The following is a 27,291-nucleotide window of genomic DNA, read 5'->3' on the forward strand; positions in this document are numbered from 1 at the left end:
GAAACGTGAACAATGACTACATTAATACCACATGCGTCCAAACAGGACCAACATGCTGTGATTCTTTTTCTGGCTGCTGAAGGAAACACACCAGTAGACATTCGTTGAAAAATGAAGAATGTGTATGGAGAAGCATGCCTGTCAAAAACCACTGTAGTGGAATGGTGCGCAAAGTTCAGAGCTGGTCGCGATTCAACTCAAGATGCAGGTTGATCTGGGAGCCCAGCCACGTCCAATAAGACAACAACAAGCGGGCAGCTGATGATGCGATTAGGGCAGATCATCGCATATCCATATGTGCGCTTTCAAAAGCTTCAGTAGCGTGCAACACATAATCCGGAAGGAGTTAGGCTACCATAAGGTTTGCAGCCAGTGGATACCCCAAACATTAAATTCTGAAACAGTCAAACCGGATGGCTGTTTTCCTGAAGCACCTGATGCATTTCAATGTTGAAGGCAACACATTCCTTGAGCGCATTGTTGCTGGCGATGAAAGCTGCTGCCACCACTAGGAACCTGAGTCAAAAGCAGCGACCATGCAGTGGTGTCATCCTTTGTCCCCTCGTCCCAAGAAGTTCAAGAGCCAGTCATCTGCTGAAAAAGTGATGTTTACCCTGTTCTTCGATCACCAGGGCCCGTTGCTTATTGATTTCAAGGAACCAAGTGTCTTCATCACTGGGACACGGTACTGCAAAATACTGGAGAGATTACGACATGCAATTAAGGCGAAACATCCAGGAAAATTGTGAAATGGAGTGATTCTGCTTCATGATAACGCATGTCCCCATACCACAAATGTCGTAACACAGAAGTTACGCACACTAAAGTGGGAGACACTCGAGCACCCACCTTACAGTCCTGATCTCTCCCCATGCGATTTTCATGCCTTCCGTCTCTTAAAGAAGTCCTTGAAAGGTCAACAGTTCCAGTCGGACATAGAAGTGCAGCCAATTTAAAAAAAAAACTTTTCTGACAATTAGGGAACTTAAATCTAACTTAAAAGTATGCACTTAGTATAACTCAAATTACTTACAAAACTCTTGGAATCTGAACAACCTAACTGACATACCAAGAACACCAAAAGAATCCTATCTCTTCACACTCACTAGACCTTGCACTCAAAAATATCACATCGTTTGCACTCAATAGCTTCATCCCATCTAGAAGACCGACAAGATGAAGATATTGAGTGCAAGCTCCTTTGCTTTATATTTTCCAAGTATGATGTTACATTAGCATATTCCCTTCTACCCCATTTAGTACTTGCTAACATTTACTTTTAATTCTTTGCAATCTGTTTCAGACAAGAGTCAGTCCAATCTTTCATAAATTTTTTTGATTTTTAAAATCAGTAATGATGCAATTAAGTGACTACTTTTTAACTCTTTAGAGACATGGACTACTCATAACTGCAAAAGCAACAGCACAAATTATTTTTTGAGAATTGTCCATTTTCTATATCTCAGACATTCATCATTCCCACAACAAACCTTTGCTCAACAAATAATCATGTGTGGTCACCAAGTGACAAATACTTCAGCAAATACTTTTATGAAAAGCAAATATTTGGCATTCAAAGAATACCAAACATGTAACATGTAGAGCCACTTTAACACCAAAACAGCCAAATTTGATATCAATAACAATAATTCTAGAATTACTGTTATAAAATTTGGCTATTACAGATTTGATAATCATATCACACAATGTAAGTACAGTACATTATAACTTGTACTAAGTTCATGAAGTCAGTACAAGTTAGTCATAAGTATAGTTTATCAGACTTGAAAGTGAATGTTTCTTAAATACAGATATAAATTTAAAATGATAATCTATACAAAATTTTTAGAAAATCAATATATTATCTTTAGATAAATCAAGGCATTTACTTGTCCAAATGGTAGCATTTCATGCATTAATATAGAATTTACATACACAATTACAATATATTAGATATAAATAAAATTACTGTAGCACACAAATATAATCCTATCATGTTTAAAATTTTCAGAAATATGTTTGAACTTTCAGTGCATTCCTGTTAAGCACAAATTTCTATAAAACATGAAATTTTATGCATAGATGATAATTGTGAGAATCTAGAATTCTCACAAATTTAATTAAACTAAATCTACTCAAAAACAAAACAAAACTAAATTTTCAACTAGACTAATGGCTTTTATAATTGGATTATGATGCCATACATTGTTGGCATCTCCAATCATTAAGTTGCCTGGTGAGACCCAAATCTTTTGCAAAAGACATTTGGGTCTTACCAGGCAACTTAATGAAATTGGTATATCTAGATGTATAATCAATAGGATTTAATCCCGAACATCAAATTATCAAAATCAAAATCAAAAGAAAATTGACTGATAAAAACAAAAACTTTGATGCTTGTTCTGGAAAGTCAAAAGTTTGATGGATTTTTTTTTCTCCTCAAGTGTGTTTTGTGGAGTTAATGCTTAAGATATTATATGATATGCTTGTAAAATGACTTATGATTGTTTTTTTGGACTGAATGTAAGACAACATTGATTCTAAGACATTTCTATTTTGAAAATGTAAAAATAGATTTTAAAAAATGGTCTTAGAATACAGAATTGAGGAAATACAGTAACAAAAAAAAACCCTGCAAGGTAAGAAATATGTCAAATATTCAGAACTTTGGTTTCCCTTCCTGTAAATTCAAAATCCATATTTATACAGTAAAAATACTGTACATGAAATCTGTAATTATAACTCCATAGTTTTATGTTATGTAAATATAAATTGATAAAATGTAATATATAACATATATATTTTTAGTATAAAACTAGAAAATTATTTTTAATTGGAATTACAGAATGTGTTAATGAAGGGATCATTATACTACTGGTGATGGTTCAACTTCTGTAAATTGTTAATTGATTTAAATATTATATAAAATTAATTTAGGTATTTGTAACTATAATAATATACACTCTCAACAAAAACTATATCCTGTACTTTATATAGTTTGTATTTATTTTCATTATTATGCATTTATTTTATTTTATTTTCATGTGTCATGTCCAGTACCCGACATTGGCGATCATCTCAATGCAGGCTGATCTCATTTTTGTTTTTGCACCATAGTGATTCCTGGGAATTGAGAACCAGAGTGGTTTCGCATTGCCTTCTTGGAATGTTTGTTGTTACACAACAAAAAATGCCATCTGGGAGGTCTTTTTAAGGGTAACTGCCCACTATTCAGGCATTACATACATGGAGAAAAACTGGAAAACTCCATGTGATCAGTCTATCCTGGTGCAGCATGGGCATGAACCCACAACTGAACACCGGGACACCAAACATTCATTTTAATTTACATTTTATTTCTTAATGTAAAATATGCATCATATACTTTAAAGCTAAATATATTTTATTGTTTGATACATCATTTAAGTTACTTTCTTAGTTATTTGAACAAAAGCATTAGAAAGGCTACAGCATAATCTGCAGCCTTCAAAAAGACAAATGTACATTTGTATTTTTATTCTAAAATTCCAGCTTTTAAAATAATGATTATCACAGAAATTCTCAACCAGAGGTACGTACATATACCTCTAGGGCAGTGATTCTCAACCACTGCACTGCAAAATTTTTGAAGTGTGCCACCATACATAAGCAATGTCATACAAGTAATTCAATCAGTTCTACCTTCCTAGGGCACGTTTGGAAATTGTAAACTGGTGTTACCAGTAACTGCTTGTAGTTAGTTACCAAGGCATTTAGAAAATGTGACCTAAATAACCAATTGCGTTTAAAAATCACTGTTTGTGTGCCACCAAATTTTTAAATTATTAAAAGTGTATCATGATGAAAAAAAGAATGAGAATCCCCGCTCTAGGGGTACACTCTTGATGGTTTAGCAGTATGTGAAAAAAAAATTAATAATGGCAGATGTACTATATAAAAATGTTTTGATTCTGCGTTGTGGCCTTTGGCAACATCACAGTACTCAATACTTACAAGGAGACCCTACGGCTTTGGGGAAACGGATTTTGATGGTTTTCGGTGTGGAGGTAGTACACCGTGTGAGTGTACTACCTGTAAAATACTAAAGTGCAATACTCAAATGTAATCGAGAAAAATGAACTTAAAGTGTTTTTAGCACTTTATGTATAAGTTATGCGTATTATCGCTCGAGCACGCTGTGGCGTGAGTGGTAACGCTCCTGACTCGTGCGCTTTCGTTCTCGGGTTCAATTCTCTTGTGTATAATTTTTTTTATTCATAAATTCTTATAATGTATTTATTTTTTATTATTTATTTATTTTAATTTAATTTCTACTGTTCCAAGCCTAATATTTTTACTTCGAAAACCCACCTTTTTCAAGTTGAGAGAGAACTATTAACACTTATGCCAGGTTTGAACATGGGTCTAGAGTCTTTTTCACTCACTTTTTAACTCTTTGTTGACCAATTTCCATGACCCCTTGTTTACTTTTAGTTTGTAAAACGACCGAGGGCGATACTGGTCAATCAGGAATATTATTTTAAAAAATTCACCAAAAATCAATCATCATTATATTCGTATGAAAGAAAATCGCGTACATTTATTAATATCTTTAGTTTTAAATACGACATTTTTCAATATATTTTATTAGAGAAATTAATAAGAAAATATATATATATATCTCAACTGACATTTAAACTTGATAATTTTAATTTATTGAAGCAATATTATATAATTACATATCATTGTCAGGTACAGTACATGATCCTGAATGATATTTATGGTAAAAACAATCAAAACAAAAATTCCGTCTACACCAAGAACAAGAAATAAATGCTGCTTTTTTACAATTGCAAGGTATTTGTAAACGGTCTGATGAGAAACACGCTTCATTTACATTTGTAAAAAACTTTCTTATATCACAGAGTCCACTGGCATACCAAGCATATTTTATCATGTCGCAAAATATTGGTGCTGATAATTGATGATGGATAATCGAATGTATTTTCAGGCAATCCTCTCGAGAATGAATTTCATAATTTTTGTCCAGTAGTTCAGCGTTATTTTGTAATCGTTTAATGAAATTTTTTATTTGTCTATAAAAATAGACATCACATGGTTGGACTAACGGAGTACATTTTGGTGGTATAATTTTAATTGTGCATGTAGGCATTTTTTCATCATCTTGGAATACTTCATCATACAATTCTGCTTTTGTTTGTCCTGTCCATGAGTCAATGAGTAGAAGAAATTTATTCTTCTGAACATATGGCATCAAACATTTTGTCAGAAAATTAGTATAGAGATCAGTGGTCAGTTTTCCTGATTTTGATGATGTGACAGTAACATTTGTATATTTTTTTATATATTCTTCCACCTTTCTCTTTATTCTTGGCCCAAAATTACCTGTAGGCTCTTGTAAACAAATATAAACATATGGTAATAATTTTCCGGATAATGTTATACCGTATTGTGCTGTATATGTGTGTGAAACCTTGTTCATGTCTTGTGTTCTTACAAACACTGTTTTAATATATTTCCTGTTTCAATCTTTTAATGTTTTATTTAAATTTGATTGGTATTGACATCCTGAAAATGTAACAAAATTATAATGTCTTATGTTTTACTTTGATTAAACGTAATAATGGAATATAAAGTACTTGATTTATAGTTAAAATTTTTATTTACCTGTTTGATCTGTATTGATGATGAAGTCACTATCAAAGTTTGATATCAATCGTTTTGTTTGAATACGAAACGTTTCTGCAGAGGCCAGGATTTCTTCCATGGTACATGCTTCTTTTTGTGATACAAATTTGGTAATTTTTCTTTGACAAATGTGGTGTCTTCGTTTGAATTTATCTACCCACTGGTTTGACGCTTTAAATTGCAAATCAGGAAACTGATTAGCAGCAGCTAAAGCCCATTGCTGTAAATTTCTTGTGGTCACTTGTTTATAATTTTGTCTCGCTTCGACAAAGCGGTCATACGTCCAAGAATCAATCAAATGATATTTATCAAAAATAGTTCCACCACGTTCAATATCTTTTTCCCATAATTTTAAATGATCCATTTTTTTCAAATGACTACATCCGTTTTTTTTTGTAAAGTTTGTAGTTTCCACGTAGGGTGGGCTTTTGCTACTTTTAAAACTTTGATTTTATATTCCAGTGAAATATATTCCTTCATTCTATATTTTTTTTCATCAGGTACATAGTCATCAGATGAGTCATCTTTAACTGCTTCGAAATTTCCTTCTATACACTCTTCTTGAGCAGAAATCAATTCGTTATCAATTATAAATGTTTTTTCATTCAACACATCCAATGTATTATTGTATAATTCTGTGCCTATCAGCATAGCATCTTCAGATAGTGTATCAGAAGATGTTGTTGCAATTAAATTATTTTCAAAAAGTAAACTCTCATAATATACTACTCCATCTTTTAGCCGCTGCTTCGATACATCACTGTATAAAGAGTGATCATCTACAGTTTTTTCGTCACAACGTGAAGAACTTGCTTCTCTTGATGACATTTTTGTAATTATAAAATAACTTTTCAAAATAAATTTCACTGCATAAATACGTCTATTCGTGTGGAAATTCAGAAATGAACTGTTATATAGAGCTGTACATAACAATATTCTATGTCTTTCTAGCATAGTGCTAAAAATAACTAGACAATGTTATTTTGACAAAAAGTTACAAATTATCAAGTTTAAATGTCAGTTGAGATATATATATATATTTTCTTATTAATTTCTCTAATAAAATATATTGAAAAATGTCGTATTTAAAACTAAAGATATTAATAAATGTACGCGATTTTCTTTCATACGAATATAATGATTTGATTTTTGGTGAATTTTTTAAAATAATATTCCTGATTGACCAGTATCGCCCTCGGTCGTTTTACAAACTAAAAGTAAACAAGGGGTCATGGAAATTGGTCAACAAAGAGTTAAAAAGTGAGTGAAAAAGACTCTAGACCCATGTTCAAACCCGGCATAAGTGTTAATAGTTCTCTCTCAACTTGAAAAAGGTGGGTTTTCGAAGTAAAAATATTAGGCTTGGAACAGTAGAAATTAAATTAAAATAAATAAATAATAAAAAATAAATACATTATAAGAATTTATGAATAAAAAAAATTATACACAAGAGAATTGAACCCGAGAACGAAAGCGCACGAGTCAGGAGCGTTACCACTCACGCCACAGCGTGCTCGAGCGATAATACGCATAACTTATACATAAAGTGCTGAAAAAACTTTAAGTTCATTTTTCTCGATTACATTTGAGTATTGCACTTTAGTATTTTACAGGTAGTACACTCACACGGTGTACTACCTCCACACCGAAAACCATCAAAATCCGTTTCCCCAAAGCCGTAGGGTCTCCTTGTTAGTTTTAAATAAAAATATGATTATATTTTTATTATATTTATCTGTATCCTTCTTCCACAGCTATTCAATTTAAAAAAACAACTGTTTTTGTACATGTAATTGTACAGTGCTGTATAATTGACCAAGGTTTGATGAACATGTGAAATAAATTTAGAAAAATGGACTGCCAAGCCAAAAAAGATTGGGAACTGCCAATCTATCACACATATGACAAATGCTTTATTATATATATTAGCTATAATCAATTCTTAGCATATTATACATCTTAATGAGATTAAAATGTTTAACCAGAAAAATTAATGATAAAAAACTACTAAAAATAACTTAACAATTATAACCCTATATTTTAATATAGTTACTATTTTATTTATAAAAATATTTCTCTCTCTGTAGTATTGTTCTTTAACTTAACAATTACTGATAGCTACCGTTGTTTTTTAAAAAAAATTTCATTAAAATCAAATATAATTGGATTTATTTTCATGCTGTATATGAAAGACTATATATCAATTTAAATAAAATATAGCCCAGTTTATTATTATACAACATTATAATACATAATTTTGTATCTTATATAATATAAAATCAAAGTCCAAAATTATATACCAAATACTTGAATATTTGGCATGCAATTTCTCATTTTGATTTATATTTTGAGGTAATGCAATTCTATAGTCCATAGAATCCATATACAAGTGTGCTAACAGAATAAAAATTAATACTAATAGCAAAGTTACTAGTAGTAAGCAAACAGTGAGCTAAGTAGGATAAATATCACTCAATTTATTATTAATTTATGCCATTCCTGTATATCTTCCTCTATCCTTTCCAACTAATCCTGCATTATAATCTCCAGTGTATTTATCATTTCATCCCATAAAGTGTAGATTTAATAATGTTGAGTTTTAGTTGTATATGCTATTACAATTTGTAAGCAAACACATCATGAATTTTTAATAATTAATGTATTAATTTTTCTACTATAATTATTACTTTATAAATAATTACATTCTATAATTCTTCAAAGATACTATTTACTAAATAACATTAATCATCTCTTCTTTATTGCAATAATTTTATTATGCATATTCAGTAGGTCTGAGAATCGGCTACTATCTATTTTTCATACCCCTACACCATCTCCCCCCTTTCAAAAATATATTTATATATAAATTAAGGCTTTTATGTCCAACAGATGGCGCTACCTTCCGACGAACTAAGTTTGCTTTTCTGTCAGGCATTATGCTTTTCTGTGAGAATGGACTGAAGCAGATCATTTTCTATCTATCTATATAAATAATATATAACGTTCGTTTGTTCTTTTCTATGTTGTTTATATTAGTTTTAGTTTACGTTGTTTAGCATCGCGCGTGAGTTCTTTTGTATTTTATTTAAATTTGGAATTGGTTATTCGGAACAGTATTCGAATGTTGTTAGCCTGACGATGGCCATGGAATGGGCCGAAAACGTTTGTTTATGATTAAAGTTAAAGGTTCTCAGCATCAAGGTGTTGTTGTCTTACAGTGTAATAGAGTCTGAGTGAGGTTAGGAGAATAACTATTAATTATTCCTATTTTATTAAAATTATTACTTAATATAAATATTAATATAAATAAAATATAACGTTCGTTTGTTCCTACCGATTCCTTTGAAATTTTGACACAACGTTGCATTCGAATACGCACGTGTTTTTATATAATATACATGTCGAAATTCCCCCCACTGGGGGGAGATGGACGGGATTAAGGCTTACCGTGAAGAACTCGGCTTCTATTATACTATTTTACATGCGTTTTTTGCGTTTTTAATTGCGTTTTAATAGGTTACGTCAACAGAATATACACTAAAAAGGGATTTTTCGATATTCCCCAGCGGGAAAAGTGACGGGATTAAGGCTTACTGTGAAGAACTCGGCTTTTATTATACTATTTTAGATGCGTTTTTGATTGCGTTTTAATAGGGTACGTCAAGAGAATATACACTAAGAAGGAATTTTTGATATGCTATTACAATTTGTAAGCAAACACATCATGAATTTTTAATAATTAATGTATTAATTTTTCTACTATAATTATTACTTTATAAATAATTACATTCTATAATTCTTCAAAGATACTATTTACTAAATAACATTAATCATCTCTTCTTTATTGCAATAATTTTTTTAAATTCATATTTCTGCTATATGCACATAGCAATTACCTTTATACTCATATGTAACAGCTGCAAGTTTAAATAGATGTATTACAATAAAGATAAAAATTTGTTCATTAAATTATCAAATTCAGACTTTTGTGTATAAACTGATCAATATAATAGCATATAAACAAATTTATGGGCAGCTTCAGTATAAGATTATTAAATCATACCACTTACATTAATTTAAAGAAAGCCATCTCTGTTTATTATTAAAAAGAATTTTTTTTAACTGATCGTTTCTCATAAACCATCATTAAGCTTAAATACAAAGTTTAATAAAAATACTTGAAAAAATCAATTATTTACTATTAAAAAATTTTGGTAATACCTAAAGATGTTTTCTTTCCTTATATTAACATATTTAAGGTTTCAGCTAGAGTCCAGAATTGCAGACTGGCTCACAAATCACCTTGAGGTGAATTTCTTCACCTTACACTTACGTGATCTGCAACATTTTATTTCAATTTCTGCTTTTGTCTCTGCTACAGCTATAATGCAGTATCAACATGATATAACTTTTCCTTACAATACCATTTCAAAAAATATGTTTATTATTATACATAAAAATAAAAACTTGCTTCAATCTCAGTCCAATCTTTCACATGTACAGGTAGTTTTGATAATTTTTGACAATTTTTTATTCATTACAATATATTTAATTGGATGTACGGCACCTTAATATTCATTAAAGTACATTCAACTTATTGCACAGTTGTTGAATTCACATTTCATCACAAGAGATTTTCTTTAGATCTTTAGATTATAGAGATCATCTTTGATTTTTCCTGTTATTTTGTATATTCCAAGTTTTTTTGTTGTTTTGTAATTCAAGATTATTTTAGTCTTGTCCATTTTGAATTATAAAGACTTTTTTGCTAGAAATTATTGTACTTATTTGTATCATTTTAAAATATTTTCCTTTATTACTTTTAATAATTCTCTTAATTTAAAAATTGTTTATAATTCAATTGCTTAACACTCAAGTAGTTTTTATTTGAATGTTCTCATTTTAATGAGAGATAAATGAAAACATATCTGACATACTGTGTATCCATTATTATTACAGATACAATTTAATTTCAAAAATGGGCTTTGCTACAACAAATAGCAAAGCTGAGCTAAGCTTTGCCGAACTTTAGGTCTCCTTGATGTCCAGATTTGACATGTGAACATTTGGTTTCAGGTACTGCGAAAGAAAACATTTAAAATCAGCTCTGTCTTATAACAGTCAGTCCTAAAAAACAGTTAAGGATTCCTGATTTTTGAACTCTAGGTATTCCATTGCTAGAATATTATCAAACCTGAAGCAGATCTCGATAGATATGAAAACATTCGTTCATGCAAGTAAATATTACTATATTTTACTAGAAATAAAAAGGTTTTGAAAGAGCTATTCCTGTAATGATTTGTAACTGTCAATATATCAGATAATGTTCACAAGAACGTAAAGAAATATTTAAATTTGTACAAAAAACAGTGTGCACACAACAATACAGTATATGAAAACATCCTTCCTAAAAACAGTACATAAAAATTTTGTATTAACATAAATCTGTTGTATTAAAGATATTATCTATAATGAAAACAAGATTTAACATCAACACTTGATAAAAAAGAAAAGACAGTGGGGGAGAGGTTTTATCAACCTTTACTTTCTATTATAATTATGAAATACTTCCTTTGATTATGAAGCTATTTCCTTTACATATACATAAGTGTATGTAAAGGAACTTTAATAAAGGAATACATAAAAAGTATTCCTTTAATACATAAACTTGCTCAGATTTCCTCTAAATTATCAACATTAGCAATCAATAAAACTGAATTATAAAATGAATTAAACTTGCATTAATTTATATTCAGTATTAATTACAATATTCATTTCAAATAAATGTATGACATCTGTGTAAATAAATGGCTTCACATATTAAAAAATTTATTTATTTAATTTCGAAATTTTAATTAAAATTTACTGAATCTTTAAATATTTATCAATCCCGAAAGTATATAATTTGACTAAAATTTAGGAAATTTATATTTAAAATTTAAATCATTCCACTTTTTCTTCGTGTTATTACTAAAGTATGACTCACGTTTATGAAAATGCATAATTGCAATTATATAAAATAAATTACGTATCTAATGTTTTAAAAATATGTATACTATGATCTTACGTTTTATTAAATGCCAATAAAACTTACGATTAAAGTCAAATTGTGCTTCCTTCCGTCAATATTCGTTGCCAGAATCCCGAGCAACAAAACAACTAGGAAGGTCGCCATCTTGCCAGCATGCAACGCTTCAATTTGTACTAAAACCGTAAGATGGAGCCACTACTACATTAACTTCGCTTCAATGGAGGCTCTGGTTGCACTACCGCAACAAACGCTAAGAGGAATAAAATTATTGCTTCTGCTAGTGATTGACATCCATTAAATTCTGTTTTTAATTGGAAGATTAAAACTGTATATAAATCAAATAATTATTTAATTTATAAACTTAATTATTTTGACGTTAGAGTTAATTTAATTAGATTTTCTATGCGGTACTCTGTATACGGCATTAGGCTGGATTCACACTGGTGCTACTGCAATCGTACCGGTAAATGTACAAAACTATTTACATTTTCTTCTGGCGCCGGGGCCGATAAGAAAATATATTTAAAGAACGTGTGAAGTAAGCACAAATTTTGAATCTATTTGAATTCGTAGCGCGTTTCCTAGAATAGGTGTACTGTACAAAAAATCATAGTAGTTCCAGAAATTTTATTTTTGACCTAGGGATATACTATGTAACTCGGTTTTCATTAAGGAGCATATATATATTATTTTAATTAATTAATTAATTAATAATAATAATATAAGTATAATTAAATGTCTTTGCAGCAGGAAATCCTCATTCGTGTCGTAAAAGTTTGCACTAATTTCAAAGCAGTGTGCGGCATTGCTTTTTTTTTTATCGTCCTATATTAATGATGTTAGGCTAAGGCTAAATCTTATACTCAGCTCCTACAACAATAGTTGGCCAGGCGAATTCCAACTCTTGTCTAACGATAAAGTACTGTACACTTACATCGTATTTTTGAAGAACTCATAAATACATATCAAATCAAAGGAAGGCAACTCAGGAATATGAACAATTCTCAATAATCTTTGTGATTCTATCTTTATCGTCCTTGTGTTTTTTATCATATTGTACAATATTCTTATATATTTTTACTGTTTTATTCCATAACTTATTGTGCTTTTGTCCATTTTTACCGTGTTTTTCAACTTGTTTTTAATTCTGTATTCTACCTGATTACGCACTGCAATGCCAGAAATTTTATAATAGATTGTATTGATTGACTGGCAGCGTATCGTCTTTAGAGACGAATCTGTTTGGGAATGGATAATCAGCGTGTTGGCGTGTGGAAGAACGCTGGTGAATGCTTCAATCATGTCTTTACTGTGGAACAGCACAGTTCCTCCACTGCTGGCCTGTTGTTTTGAGGACCCATCTCGTATGACGGTCACCATAGTAGTGATGCGACGAATATTGGCAGCACAGCAGTGCATTCAAAAAAGTCTTGCTCACTCATATTTCGCCTTTCATAGCAGGGCTACATAGGCCTACAACTATTTTCCGTAAGATAGTGTTCAGCTACACACAGCCAAGGTGTTTTTGTCACATTTTAATACTTCATTAGCCTGTCCGGCCTTCAGATATGTCGCCTTTCAAGCATTTGTGGCACTAGGTAGGATGCCAACTTCGGCCATTTACGAGAGCGGTGATCTGAAGCGGCAGTCGCAACGACGTGAACCAATCTCTCGGGATAACATACGTTACTTATAAGCTTTTATGCCCGACCATATCGCCGCAAGTGTACATGCAAGTGGAGATATATAAAGTACTAAAGGTCTTATCGTTGTTCCACAGGAAATTATTTCTTTGCTAAGATTTTATAATGACTTATTACCATCGTCATCACGTCCGTACTTTTCGTACTTTCATTCAATTTTAACGTCTTCTTGATGCCTAATTTTGTGTCAATAAGTGTATATAGTCAGTTCAATAAATTCATTAATTTGGGGAAATTTTGAAACTAATTTTTGGGGATATTGATCATCTATCTGGCAATTTGTTCAAAGAACAGTCTGCTAAGCCGGCGTAAAACCCGATTTTCACGTAGTGTCAGCAGTCGACAATGTAGCTCAACTCATCTCTACCCTCAACAGTTAAGCTCTTTGCCATTTTATAATAATTAATAATACAAGAATTTTTTGATGAATTATCATAACAGATGGCGCCACTGCAATTTTAAGTATTTTTGCCGGAAAAGTTACGCAACTCGTCGCTGGAGTTTTAAACTTTGTGTATGAAAATGAAAAAAATGTATATGCTATTAGTTAAATTTTTTGTAACTAATTTATAAATTAGAATTAATAATAATAATGATAATATATTTATTGTATTAAGGCAAGTCTTGTTATAAGAAAGAGATACTTAGCGACATATTAATTTGGTACGAATAAAATTATAAGATTATATTTTATAACACCTGTTTTTTAGTTTAATAACAAACAAAATATTATTTAAATTAATATTCTTTTAGCAACTTTATATTTTAGTCTTTATAATTACTATATTCATTACAATTACTTATAACATGAAAAAGTTATATAAATATTTGTAATATTAGTAGTGTTCAGCCAATAATTATAATTAATCCATGTGATTAACTTTGTAAAATATTATTTCCTAATCTTCACAAAGTAACTTGTTAATCAATTAACAAACACAATACTAAGATTATTTCTTGATTCTTGATTGAAAAAAAAAAAAAAAAAAAAGACATCTAAGCATATTTTAAAATCGATCCTCAAAGTTAATATAAGTTTTATTAAGTCTAATTTCTGTTCAAAATTTTTGCCATGTCTCAATCATTAAATACTCGAGAAAAGTATTTAAGTTCCAATTTGTATTATCCTGAGATATGAAAAAATTCTGTTGACATTCCATACTCGAAAGTTGATTGTACTAGTTATCGTGTTCATTTTTATTCTTTTTCTATAAGTGCTTTAGTTGATTAAACTTTTGTATGCCATCATATGCTTTGTGTACAGATCATATAACCTATCCCTGATTTACATTTAGTAGAAATATAAGTAGAGTTAAAGCTGAAATATCATCTTTACATCTACCATTTAGTATATATACATTCAATTCTAAAGCCAAATGCAATAGCAATTTATCTCTGTTATTCAATATCAGGTCTTTATTGATTCACAAACACGAGGTGCGTTATTGTTTCAACACTAGATGATATTCCATTTTATTTAGTTGATCAACTAAATAAAATGGAATATCGCCTAGTGTCGAAACAATAATTCACCTTGTGTTTATGAATCAACAGAATTAAACAACACAGTTCAGAAGAATAAAATCAGATCTTTATTAGATCTCTCGTTTAAAGCATTTTTATTACTACCATAATAAATTGAGTCTATTTTTTTTAATACGAGCATTAAAATCACCCATTACCATCTAGTACACTGCCAATATCTACTATTTATTTATTTATTTTATTTTATTTTTTTAGTTCACTTAACTTATTATTCATTTCAACATGTGGAAGAAAGTAAACCAGCAGTATCATTATCTTTCTAATTTAAGGCAATTGTATATTTCATTTAATTTTACTAATTTTAGAATGTAATTTGCATTTTTCTTCATCAACGTTGTATTTCCATCATTTTCTTAATTAACAATGTTAAACCATTTTTTGATCTTTCCCCTTGTATGTTCACGATTGGCCAATTCAATATTTGCTTATTAAGTTAATATTTCTTACTTCCTGGAGGTTCTAGTTAAGTCATTTAATAATTGCATTGTTTTAAACGTCTGTGAAAATTCATTATTAATTGATTTATTATTATTAAACTCATGCATAATATTAAATATTCATTTTTATATCTCGAAATATTATCTTTAATATTGTAGGGTCCTGCTCTTTAATTATGTGGACGTCCAAAATTTCTTCTTTTACTTTATTTTAATCTTTATTATTATTCTGTGATATTTATTAGTATTTTTTCTCATTTTGTTGCTGAATAAAGTAATCATGTGTACAAAAGTATACATAGGCTATTAACCAGTCAAGCTTTTGTTTACAGTTAAAATATCTTCAAAACATTGTTTCAAAAGTTTATTTTACTGGATTATTTTAATTTAAAACGGATATAGCTAAATAATATTTCATTTCAAAACTGTTTAATATATTTATTATAATATGGCTACAATATTACAATATGTCGTGTAGGCTAAATATAACTATATTTACTTTTGTAATTATTTACATCTGTTTGTTCTATAGTTATTAGCCTATTTATAAATGATATAGAAGAAATACCATTAAATGTACTTGATGGATGAATGTATTAGTTACAGAATATATACGAATTGACAACTGCAATATCAAACATAAAACTAATATTCTTATTCTCAAGTGATATGCTACATATTATTTATTATCATTTATAAAGACATTTTATAATTTATAATAAAGTATAAAAATGTACAAAACTTACGAGAAAAGATGACAGTCGTAATTGAAATAAAATAGGTAAAATATAATTAATCGTACTAAGCGAGCGTAAACGTAAAAACGAAACAAAGTATGTAACGTGTGACGTTAATTGCTATCACTTCAACAGTATCAGGCCAGATAAGAAGAAACGAACCGATCTTAATCGTGATAGTTCCGGTCTGCGATGTTAATGTGAATCCAATTTAATAAAAAAGAGCAGTCGGTTTTACTAATGGGCAAACCATTTATTTATTTATTTTCCAGTTGAGATGGATCCGAATCAAAATGAATTCAAGTGAAAGTGGAAGAGGGCAGGAAATATAGGAATATACAGAGGAACAGGGAATAAAGTCCTTATTCGAAGCTACCCATAAAAACTACGATAATTCGTTTGGAATTCGATCTCAGAATTTCACAAATAAAGAGAAATTCTTCTATACGTAACCATCTAAATGGCATTAAAGAATGAAAATGTACTTTGCGTGTAAAACATAATTCATTCTTAGAATATACAGTAACACTTTTTCAATTGAATTCACTTTATATGAATGCATAATTAATTAATTATCCAGGTCATAATTACTGAAAATAGTTTAATTATTAGTCACTCACAGTCTGTTAGGGATATAAAATGATTTCATACACATATAGCCTGTACAGTGCATATTAGTTTTTTAAGAATGGTGGGAGGACCCTCGTAGCGTGAAACCCTGATGTGTAGCTCTTGTTTGCTGATATATAAATCGAATCACGATTGGCTTTAGCTTTACCTTTTAATTTTTTCCTACATTTTCTATCTATGTAGTCTTTAATATTTCTATAATTCTAAAAATTTTATTAGAATTTAATTAGAATTTAACTGATTCATTGACTAATTACTTGACTGAAATATTGGTTTGACTAACTTATTCATAATGATGGTATGTAGAGATCTTAGATCTTACATACAGTAGCTATATGTAGGTCCTGAATGAGATCTGGACTGGTCACAAATGTTGGGCGCCATCTTTCCCTAAAATACATCAAATTATATTAATATTAATTTTATTAAAAATTAAAAACACAAATAAAATTAGCCATTTAGCATAAGATATTTTATTAGTTTTGTTTCCTATCTTTTATATACAAAATAAATTTAGAGACACTTCTGTGTCTAAGACCAAGGTTAAATGATCCTGTTAACCAACTATAATAGAACCGAAGGCCTTCATACAGGAGAATATAGCAAATCTCATTTCTCTCTGGCAAAAACTAACAAATTGTAATTTTACACCTCATTTAACTTGAATCAATTTTATTACTCAACAAGAAAAATTGTTACTTTTTTAACCTTCACAAAACTTTTATGGAGTTAAAACTATTTTAAATTTGTTTCTGTACATTATCTACAATAAAATGAATGTAAATTATAATTTATTCTCCATTTTACTTGAGTTTTATGCAATTTTTTTTTTAATTTTATTTTTAGTAAAAGCCAAAGAAACCTTTTAGTTTGGTTAATTATATTCATTAATCCAATAAAAATAGCTATATTTAAAAATAATTCTACAATTCTCCGAAAATTACACTCATTATTGATTTTTTAGAAAGTGAAATTCTTTAATGATATTATCTTACATTTTTTTTCTTTTGATAACATCATTAAATAAAATAAATATTTTTATGTAATCTCATCTAAAAATATCTGATATTATATATCTAAATAACTACTTTTTATTTATCTAAATTTTGCATCTAAAATGGCCTGGTATTATTTAATATAGGTATATAATTTTTTAATGTTTTGTAACCATTCCATCAAAATTATGAAAATTCTGTTTGCTTATAGTGTCGGTAATCAGTAAATATTTTCAATCATAACTAAATTTTTTCTGTACTGAATTAATAAATAAAAAAAACAGGTTTGACTTCTTGTCTGCTACCTGTATGTGATGTGTTTATAAAATGCACTTTCAACCCTGATCAGGAAACACTCTCTCGTATACGGGTCAACTAGTGATAATATGTGCAGCCCTCGCCAGATGTCGCGTTTTCTCAGATTTCCTGTCAGCTGGCAAGATGGAGAAGCTTCACTTTCTTCTACTGGTAAGTAATTATGTGTCATCATATAAAGCAATTGCCTTTTTAATAATTAATCATCGCTTAAATAATATAAACAGCTATTAACCTTTCTTGGTCCTTTTCTCTTTTTTTTTTAAATAAAAAAAAAAGTTGATTATTGATGATTATCTACAACGTTTTTCTGAATGAGAAAATTGATAGTCAAAAAAGTGTCACATAGAAAATGCGTCTAAAACATCAAAATTTTTAATAATTCTTACTGATTTTATATTTATAGTGAAGAAAATTTGCACTGGTGAAAGTTTAGTTGTATATTTATCTTTAGAAATAAGTTTAATATAGATTTATATATCCAGATATTTTTTAATTGTCTTCATTAGAAAATCTTGGATTTTTCATTCAAACAAAGGAATTTTTGAGCTCTTCACATTTCCTAGAAACCTACCTGGCCAGATACTGCGCAGGTGGACCGGTTTGGGCCAAGGTGAAGTAAAATCATCGAAAAGGTCGCACTCGTGTAACACCTTTTCTGGATAAAATAACTGTTAAATTTATACCAAAGCTTCTTCTAAGAACGCTGGAATTCCTATTAACTTAAACTATAAAACGGGAAATTAAAAATAATTTAAAAATTTTATTTATATCTAAAGATCAACGTGATTAGAAAACTCACCAAACTTGTTTTAAAAAAAATCGATTATTGAAATATAGGGTAGACTGATCGAATATAAGGATTTAAAAATAAAAATAAGGATTATTTTTCTGAATATTGTTTTTAACAGTCAAAATTCATCGCAAAGTCAGAGGGGTCCTTTAGTGCAGACCCAGACAAAGAGGGAGAGAACCCTAAAATTTGCTTTTTGGTGTAAAATAACATATAAATTAACGTTTCTTTTAATAAGTTGGTAAAAATTTATTATTATTTTTATTGTTTTTATTTATATAACATTTGACTTTTGGGGAATGGATGAGCCCTATATCTATGACTATCTCGAGCCTCTTTTCACCTCTCAGGCTCTGACTCTTAAATATATGTTAGACTATGTACTTACAAAATAGAAACATAAATTAATTATATTTAATTTTGACTTAGTTCCTCCTAATTCTGTACTTCGTTAGAGGAAACTGACATTCTACTCAAATATCCTGTTTCTTGTTTAATTGTCGCAATATTCAATTTATCCTTTGAAATTAATTAATTCTAAGAACTGTACTTTAATGTTGATGAACAAATATTCGTAAAATAAGTATCATTAATTTGTTTTATTATAATAATTCAATGTTAATACATCGTTTAAAGTTATTACATTTTATTAAAATGTAGCCTATATAGAAAGGTCAAAGGTCGCATTTCAATTATTTAAATATATTTTATTTCTATTAATTTGGCTATTCTTAAACAATATAATTAATTATGATATAATTAAAATAATAACAAAAGCACTCAAATGTCTTTAGAATTAACTGAATATCTGCTTCAGTAAGATTTTATAGTAGTTACTATAATAGCGAGATGAAAAGTTACGAAGAAAGTCTTTTAGGTTTAAAACAATAGTAATCAATGGCAGTTAGCAAGAAAAATCAAATAGAAAAACTGTAAAACTTGATAAATCCGTATTATAAAGCGTAACAGATTAAAATAATTGAACATGTTTGGTTGATTATTAACTAATTGCTAAGTCTAATATTTTCAGTTATTTAACGTCAGCCTAGTACTTTCAGTTATTTAATTGTATTCTGAAAAATGCGATACTATGAAGTCCCGTTTATATAAATATAAATAAATATTATTTGCGGCACATCAATCGACTAATCTGTTATTTATTTATATTGTTAATAATTTCCAAATGAATTTTAATTCATTAGAATGATTATACAAACTCATTTTACTTTCCCGGCTGTTATATATACATAACAAAGGAAAGTATTGAAATCGTGTCAAGTTTGACTTTCCGAGTTTTTTGCAAATCTCCACGTTTTGAGATCCCCCGAACTCAAAAAACTAAAAACAAAAACTGTAAAAAAATTCTGTGGATATGTGTTTATGAGTGTGTGTGTGTGTGTGTGTGTGACGTCTATTTCGTTTAACATCTCAAGATGGGGTGAATATTAAGAAACGAAATTTGGCACGGTAGCTTGTATATAAGGGGCATTGATGCTATTAAATTTTGGTAATGATAGGTCGAGAGGGAGGGGAGATAGAGGGTGTCACGTGTCATATCTCGTGTGGGGTTGGACTTAATGAAGATTTTACTTGTTAGCATTTACAGATCTTTATAAAACTCATCTCCCGCTTAAAATTAAGTCCTTTGCTATTTTAAAATAATTAAAAATATATAAAGTTTTTATAACAAAATCTCATAATAAATGGCGCCACATATAATTTTATTTATTTATTATGAATAATAATTAAAAAGTGATCTTTAAAATAAAATCTCATAACAGCCATCTATCTACGCAACTCGTTGCTACATTTTTTTTCATTTCGAATGATAATAAAATTGTGACTGACTTCTGTTATGGAAAGGATTGTAGCGTTAGCAACGGCAAGGCAACGTAGGGGAGATTCCTCCCGGGAAGACTTATGGGAAGCTGACCCCATGTGTTAGATACGTGGTCCAGTGTCATGCCGTACCCTCGTCAGTGGTTTTCAATCGGGGTGCCGCGGCACAACGACAGTTCGGGAGTGCCGCGAAGTATAGCGCTGAGCAGCGCGATTACACTTCTTATGTGTATCTGATTACTAAAAGTACGCAAAGCTCAATGACTACATTGATAAAGTAGAAGGGATGTCGCAAGAAAAGAATTATCAAGTTGGAGTGCCACTATTAAAACAAGATTAAAAAACACTGGGTTAACTCCTTACTCGAATTGTTGATCTTTGGTTGTAAATAAGGCTTTTAATGGTTAGAAAACAATAGTTAGTTCAGGTAAGTGTAAACTGAAAACAAGTAAAATAGGGTAAAATAAAATCGCAGAATGTTTCATTATTGTCAACATTAGAAATTTAGCAACTTCCAATCAATAAAAAATAACAATGACAGTAGTAATTAGAACGCAACAGATAAAGTTTATATATAAAAATTTAATTGTCGTCGAAGATCTAGAATTGAAAACATTAAGGAATCCAAATTAATTCCGATGATTATTTCTATTTGTTTGTCATCATATTTTATTTCGCTATTGCTGTATTCACCCAGCAAATAACATATTTCGGATTATATTCAAAAAGAAATGGAAACGAAGTAACAGAGAAGAAAACAGAGTTTTATCAAAAGAATTCTGCAAAAACATCTATACTTTACGAAATCGTCCTCACACTGATACAAAATGTTAATCTAAAGAATCGAATGACGTTTTGAAAGAGGAGAAGAATTCATTGGATGAGAAAACCTTCGACTTTTATGTAGTAATTTTGAAGAACAGACTACGTTAAAAAAAAACAAAGGGATCATCAAAAGAGGAAAAAATGAAAAATAATCTATGTATTTTCATACCGCTCCAACTACCAGCAACAATCTAAAAGTGTGAAGACTTCAGATGAAATTAAAAAAATATCAAAATTTACGCTATTTAAAAATTAGAAGCATTGATAAATTAAAAACTGAAGTACTTTAATTTCAATCTTCTGGCTTAACCTGAGGATGGCCTATTGAATAGGCTGAAAACGTTAGTTTGTTTTCAATAAATTATCTCGGCAACATAAGGTTTTGATAGTCTAATAATTATTTGCTGAGTTCCGAATGTATTGAGTTCCGTCCTTCACCATCTGGTCTCTCCCATTGTGGATCTGGCCGAACGCGCGACGGGTATTATTAAAGATCTTAGTGTCCACAGAGTGGAAAGAGTAAGAGAAAATTACAAATATAATTGTACAACAAAAATTGTAGTAAATCTTGGAATTATGCCATTATCAGGACTTATTAAGTAGTTGTAAATTTAAGAGAGGGGACCCGACTTTCGTTTGCTCTCGAACGTTTATTTTGGGGATTTTGTTTCGTTTATAGACTACTTTACACTCGTAAACAGTAAAAAATTGAAAAAGCAGCTTACCGTTCTCAATCTGACTTCCAAGAGAGAGAAGTCTACAAGGACTTATTATACTGGTGACTTGGTTCTGCAATTCAAGAAAACATTAGTTTTATTATTTTTTTTAAATAAAGACTGTTTTTTCTGATATGTTTTTTTTTTTGAATTGCAGAACCAAGTCACCAGTATAATAAGTCCTAGTAATAAAATAAGTTCTTGTAGACAAATTACGTACTAAACATAAGATAAGGACACAAAGGCATATAATTGAGAGAGAGAAGTCATTTATCACGTGACTTCTGAAAAAAATCGGTCTGTGGCAATCTTATGAAATAATATCGAAGAACCCAACTTACTGCAAACCGATTTATTTATCAATAAATACAGCTTGAACGATTTATTATGAGTAGAGCCACTGCCAACAGGGAAAGTGGAAATTGTAGATCCACGAGAGTTTGTAAATGAGATAGGAGACACTTGTGACGTCGTTGTGCCGAAATAGAAGTGTGCGCCGCCGAAAATAGCATCGGCCTTCTAAATATAAAATGCATATTTAATCATTATTATTACAGTTCAAATTTTTCCTCTTTTGGGTAAGTTGCCGTTAGAGTTAAAAACTGTCTTTGTTTTCATTTTTATAACACAAATATCGATGGCTAAGAAGTGATACCTCGTATCGCAGCGAGAACTTCTAACTACTATATTATTATGTTAAAAAATTAGACAGCCAACAATATTTTGTCATTATTGAGACTTTTAAAGGCAGAAAAATAAATAAAATGCTTGTCTATTTTGAAAAAATTTAATTTTTAAATCAGGTTTTTCTCTCTCTTGTAAATTTTCAAGTTTACAGATAAGAGGTATCAATTCTTAGCCATCAATATACATTTGGAAAGTCAAAAATAAAATCATAAAACAACTTACTTGAAGAGGTTACAACTTGGTCCTCACAGATTTCAATAATACTGTATGTGAATAAATCTTGGTATAAGGCTAAAACTTCCGTGTGTGTGTTTAGTTTAATATCTCTGAATGAGTTAATTATTAAGAAACGAAATTTGGCATGTTGCTCTTGTATAAGGGGTATTTATACTATTAAATTTTCGTGGTCTAGGGGTGAGGAGGTGGAGGTGTGTCATGTGTCATATCTCGAGAGAGAGGTCGAACTTAGTGATGTTATTCTTTATCAGCGTTTACAATTTTTTATGAAACTCATCACTACCCTCAAATTTACGCTTCTTACTATTCGATAATAATTAAAAATATAAAAAGATTTTTGTAACAAAATCTTGTAACAGATGGCGCCACACACAATTTTATTTATTATAATTAAAAATCTAAGTTATTTTTTAAATAAAATCTCGTAACAGCCGGGAAAGTTACGCAACTTGTTGCTGAATTTTTTTGATATAAATAATTATTCGAAATTTGAGTTCTGTTGTATGAATATAAATTCATTCGTTTTACGTTCTGTTTAAGCATGTATTAAAACAATTTAATTACTTTTTAATAAATATATTGTTCATTATACTTTCGGATATACATGTAATTAAAATTCAAAATAAACAGATTCTGAATGGGATTTGAACCTCGATTGCCCATGATGGTGTATTTAGGAATCGAATTGTTAGAAATTTTTGAATATATTTATTATATGAACTTTAATTAATGTTATGAATATATAGAGAATTTCTTTTGATATTTCTAAGAAAATTTATAAATTATAATGTTTTAGATTGGAATTTTCCTAGTAACAAAAGGCAATTCACAAAATGTTACATCTTTTTCTGATAACAAGAGTGAATTCGCATCCGATAAAACGAGAGGTAAGTGACATTTTTTAAAAAATATTTAAATTAATCGTTTAAGAAAATCGTAAATTAAGAATTTTTAAAATTTTAATTTAACGTCGTCATCTTTCTATCATTCCAACATCTTATTAGGACAAGATGGTCAAAGTCTTCGTTCTTTCCATATCTTCCTATAATAATTCTTTATGTACAGTTCAATCTTCTATTCTTTCCCACTTTCCCAAATCCTCTTTAATTATTTATCAATTTATCTTTCTGCTATGAAGTTGGAAAAACTAAATTAATTATCATTTAATTTTTATTTACTATTATTCGTTATTTTCTGATAGTTTCACTCTCTTGCGACTCTGATGTCATCTCAGTAAATTTAAATTTCACTAAACCTTTTCACGGAGTTGTCTACGCTGGACCTCCCAAAAGTTCTTGCAGATTGAGAGGAACTGGAGATACATTTTATATTCTTCGAGTGCCATTAGATGATTGCGAAACCTGCGTAAATCATCAGGTGAGAACTTAAAATATGAATCGTAAGAAATTTTTAATAAGATGATTATAAGTTACATGACTTGTAAGGATTTGTGTTAAGTCACATGCAATACCTCCTCTTTCTGATATTATTTACATTCATTAAATTCATACAACTGACGATGAATTGATTGCTTTGTTAACCTATATCCTAGTACATTGAAGCAATATAATATGGCCACATTTTCCTCTATTACAAAGGACAATATAACCTGATCTGCAGTGAGATCGAATAACACGATACGCATTCAGAGACGATGAGCGTCCTATTCCTCATACCAGTAAAAAGTTCTCCTGAAACCCTTTTCTATAAATTATATATTACAATATCTGTAATTAATTTATTTATAAATTGTTCTAACATGAAAACGTTGGACAGTTTGAACTTATAAAAATGGATTTAACGAATTTCAAAATGGATTCAAAGTATAGGAATTTTAATCGGTGATTTTAAAACATAAGAAAGATAAGATGACTAATGGAAATTTCAAGAAAATTAGAAAAATTTAAGATAAGATTTTAAAAATGGAATAAAATTCTTTATCATTGTTGGAAGTTGCTGCTATGAAGATCGTAATGTTTGTTAGAGTAAAGGCTATGGCAATTTTTACGAGATTGAGATGGATATGTAGGAAATAACGTAAAGACACGCTATTAGTCTTCCTGATAACATTTAACGCATTGTTCTCATTGACTTAACCCGCACTGCAGGTTCAGAGTTTTTGCCTAAGGCAATGTAATCAATCTTATGCCATAACAGAATGTACTGTGTAGTTATTGTTCTTCCTGTTTGTGAACGTTTACATTAACTTAAAAGGAATAAATACAAATTATACGAGTTTTGATATTGTGTTAAATTTCTAATGCCATTTGAAAAAAGTTTTTTCTTTGAAATTCCCGAGGCGACGGTTTAGCTCCCGTTTCTTGTCTCTGGAGCCAGTATTGAATCTTAGCTGTTAATGCCTGGATTTTTACGAGTGCTGGAGATTTCCAGAACTTCAAATGAGGACGAATCTGCAGATTTCGAACAGGCTCCTTGGGCAGTAGCCTATGCCAAATTCTATCGTGGCTGTTGCATTTAATTGTATTCAGCAACCACTATAACAAGCACCAAATATTGTCTAGTTGTTTGGGTTATCAGATATTTCGGTCCTCATCCTTGATCTTCCGATCGACTTCGGCACAATTCCGACCGCAGTGCTGGGTGACCCTCACACAGAACCCACATTATAAAATACTTAATGTATGACACAGAATGAATAAGTTCAAAATTATTCGCATTTTTATACTAGAATTTAAGCGAAATATTATTTAAGAAAAACCTGTATATAATCAGTAATTTAGCTATTAAATCTAATTTAGTGGTTATGATCTTATGATTAACAGATTTCACATTTTAAATTAAATAATTTTCGACGCTTTAATGCCTTGAAGCTATTTTTGCATATTTCAACAAAATGCACTTAATCTATTGTATTCTGTTCAGTTATATTTCAATATTTTTGCTTTTTATTGGACATTTGTTTAACTTTCGTTTAAAAGTTTAAAATTGATAACTTCAAAAAAGTTGAATACTGTACTGTCAAAAGTTATTACATTAGTGGAGACAGTTTTCAGACTGTAAAGTGAATCATTCAATGATTTTTAGTCGATGATATCACAGTTGATAATGGTACAGTAGGTGTGCCGAACAATGACGTCAAAACTGGATTTTGGGCAGACAAACTAATTTGTATATCATACAATAATTTGTTAAATATTCCCTCATATAATCTCATAAATCATTGTTAGATATTGATGAATTTTTTAAGTCTGCCTTACACACCATCTTTGTATATAAGCTATATATCTAAAACAGGACATGTACTTAAAACAAGGACATTTGTATTCTTAAAAAAAAACAAATTCCTTTTTTTCCTTGAAGTAGAACAAGTAAATTTTCATGAGAACTTTATTTAGATTTAAAAAAAGTATGTTCAATTTCCTTTCTTTGGACGAATATAGTAAAGTAAAGGTTTCAATCTAACCTCTAAATTCGAAAATTATCCTGTCTGGTATGGTTGATTTACATGGGAAGCTCGAGTCAGGATATGGTTCACCTCAAAGTCACGCCCAGTGATTTCATTGATGTACGTCCTCACTAATACTGACCAAGTTTACGGTCATCTGCAGGCCATAGTGCTTAACGTTAAAAAGTAAATAAAATAAAATCGTTTGATAGAAATATAATGAACAATGAAAATCATGTATAAACTAAGTTTATTTGATCGTAATAATAATTCTAATAATGATTAATTTAAATACTTCTTTTTATGTTTATAGTGTTCTTCGGGAACATTCGTCAACACACTTCATATAAGATATCACCCAACTTTAGAGTTAGAAGGTGACGAAATCAAGACAATCATCTGCAGATTTCGAACAGGAACAATTCGACTAGGATGAAAAATTTTTTTATTACATACTTTTTAATTATATTTCTCTGTTGTAAATTATATTTTCTTCTTATGCCATAGTTTAAAATCGATTTTATTAAATTTGATAAGTTATACGTTTAAAACATTTACATAGAAAAAATTTAAGTCTATAATAGACACATCTTCATTGATTAAGTAAGTATAAAAGTGACATAAGTTAATATACTTGAACTGAATTATGATGAAGTATTGACACTTTAACTCATTGTTATAATAAAAGTAAATTTAAAAACATATTT

The 27,291-nt window shown here is 29.7% G+C and overlaps 2 protein-coding genes across 2 annotated transcripts in view; one reads left to right on the forward strand and one right to left on the reverse strand.

The window, feature by feature from the left end:
• Positions 1-11,930, reverse strand: part of LOC136973271 (protein GPR107) — a 61,292-nt gene extending 49,362 nt beyond the window's left edge. Inside the window, exon 1 of the mRNA XM_067267982.1 lies at positions 11,783-11,930. Coding sequence (XP_067124083.1) covers positions 11,783-11,863 — 81 coding nt within the window. The 5' untranslated portion in view covers positions 11,864-11,930. The remainder of the gene's footprint in view (positions 1-11,782) is intronic.
• Positions 11,931-18,150: 6,220 nt separating this feature from the next.
• On the forward strand, positions 18,151-27,052 carry LOC136973280 (uncharacterized). Its single transcript, XM_067267997.1, has 4 exons — positions 18,151-18,234; positions 23,975-24,065; positions 24,380-24,555; positions 26,898-27,052. The coding sequence occupies exons 1-4, from the start codon at positions 18,208-18,210 to the stop codon at positions 27,018-27,020; spliced, it is 417 nt and encodes a 138-aa protein (XP_067124098.1). The 5' UTR covers positions 18,151-18,207; the 3' UTR covers positions 27,021-27,052.
• Positions 27,053-27,291: the final 239 nt, after the last annotated feature.

The sequence above is a fragment of the Centruroides vittatus genome, unplaced genomic scaffold (assembly GCF_030686945.1).
Source record: "Centruroides vittatus isolate TY-2023 unplaced genomic scaffold, ASM3068694v2 contig_3127, whole genome shotgun sequence".
Classification (NCBI taxonomy): domain Eukaryota; kingdom Metazoa; phylum Arthropoda; class Arachnida; order Scorpiones; family Buthidae; genus Centruroides; species Centruroides vittatus.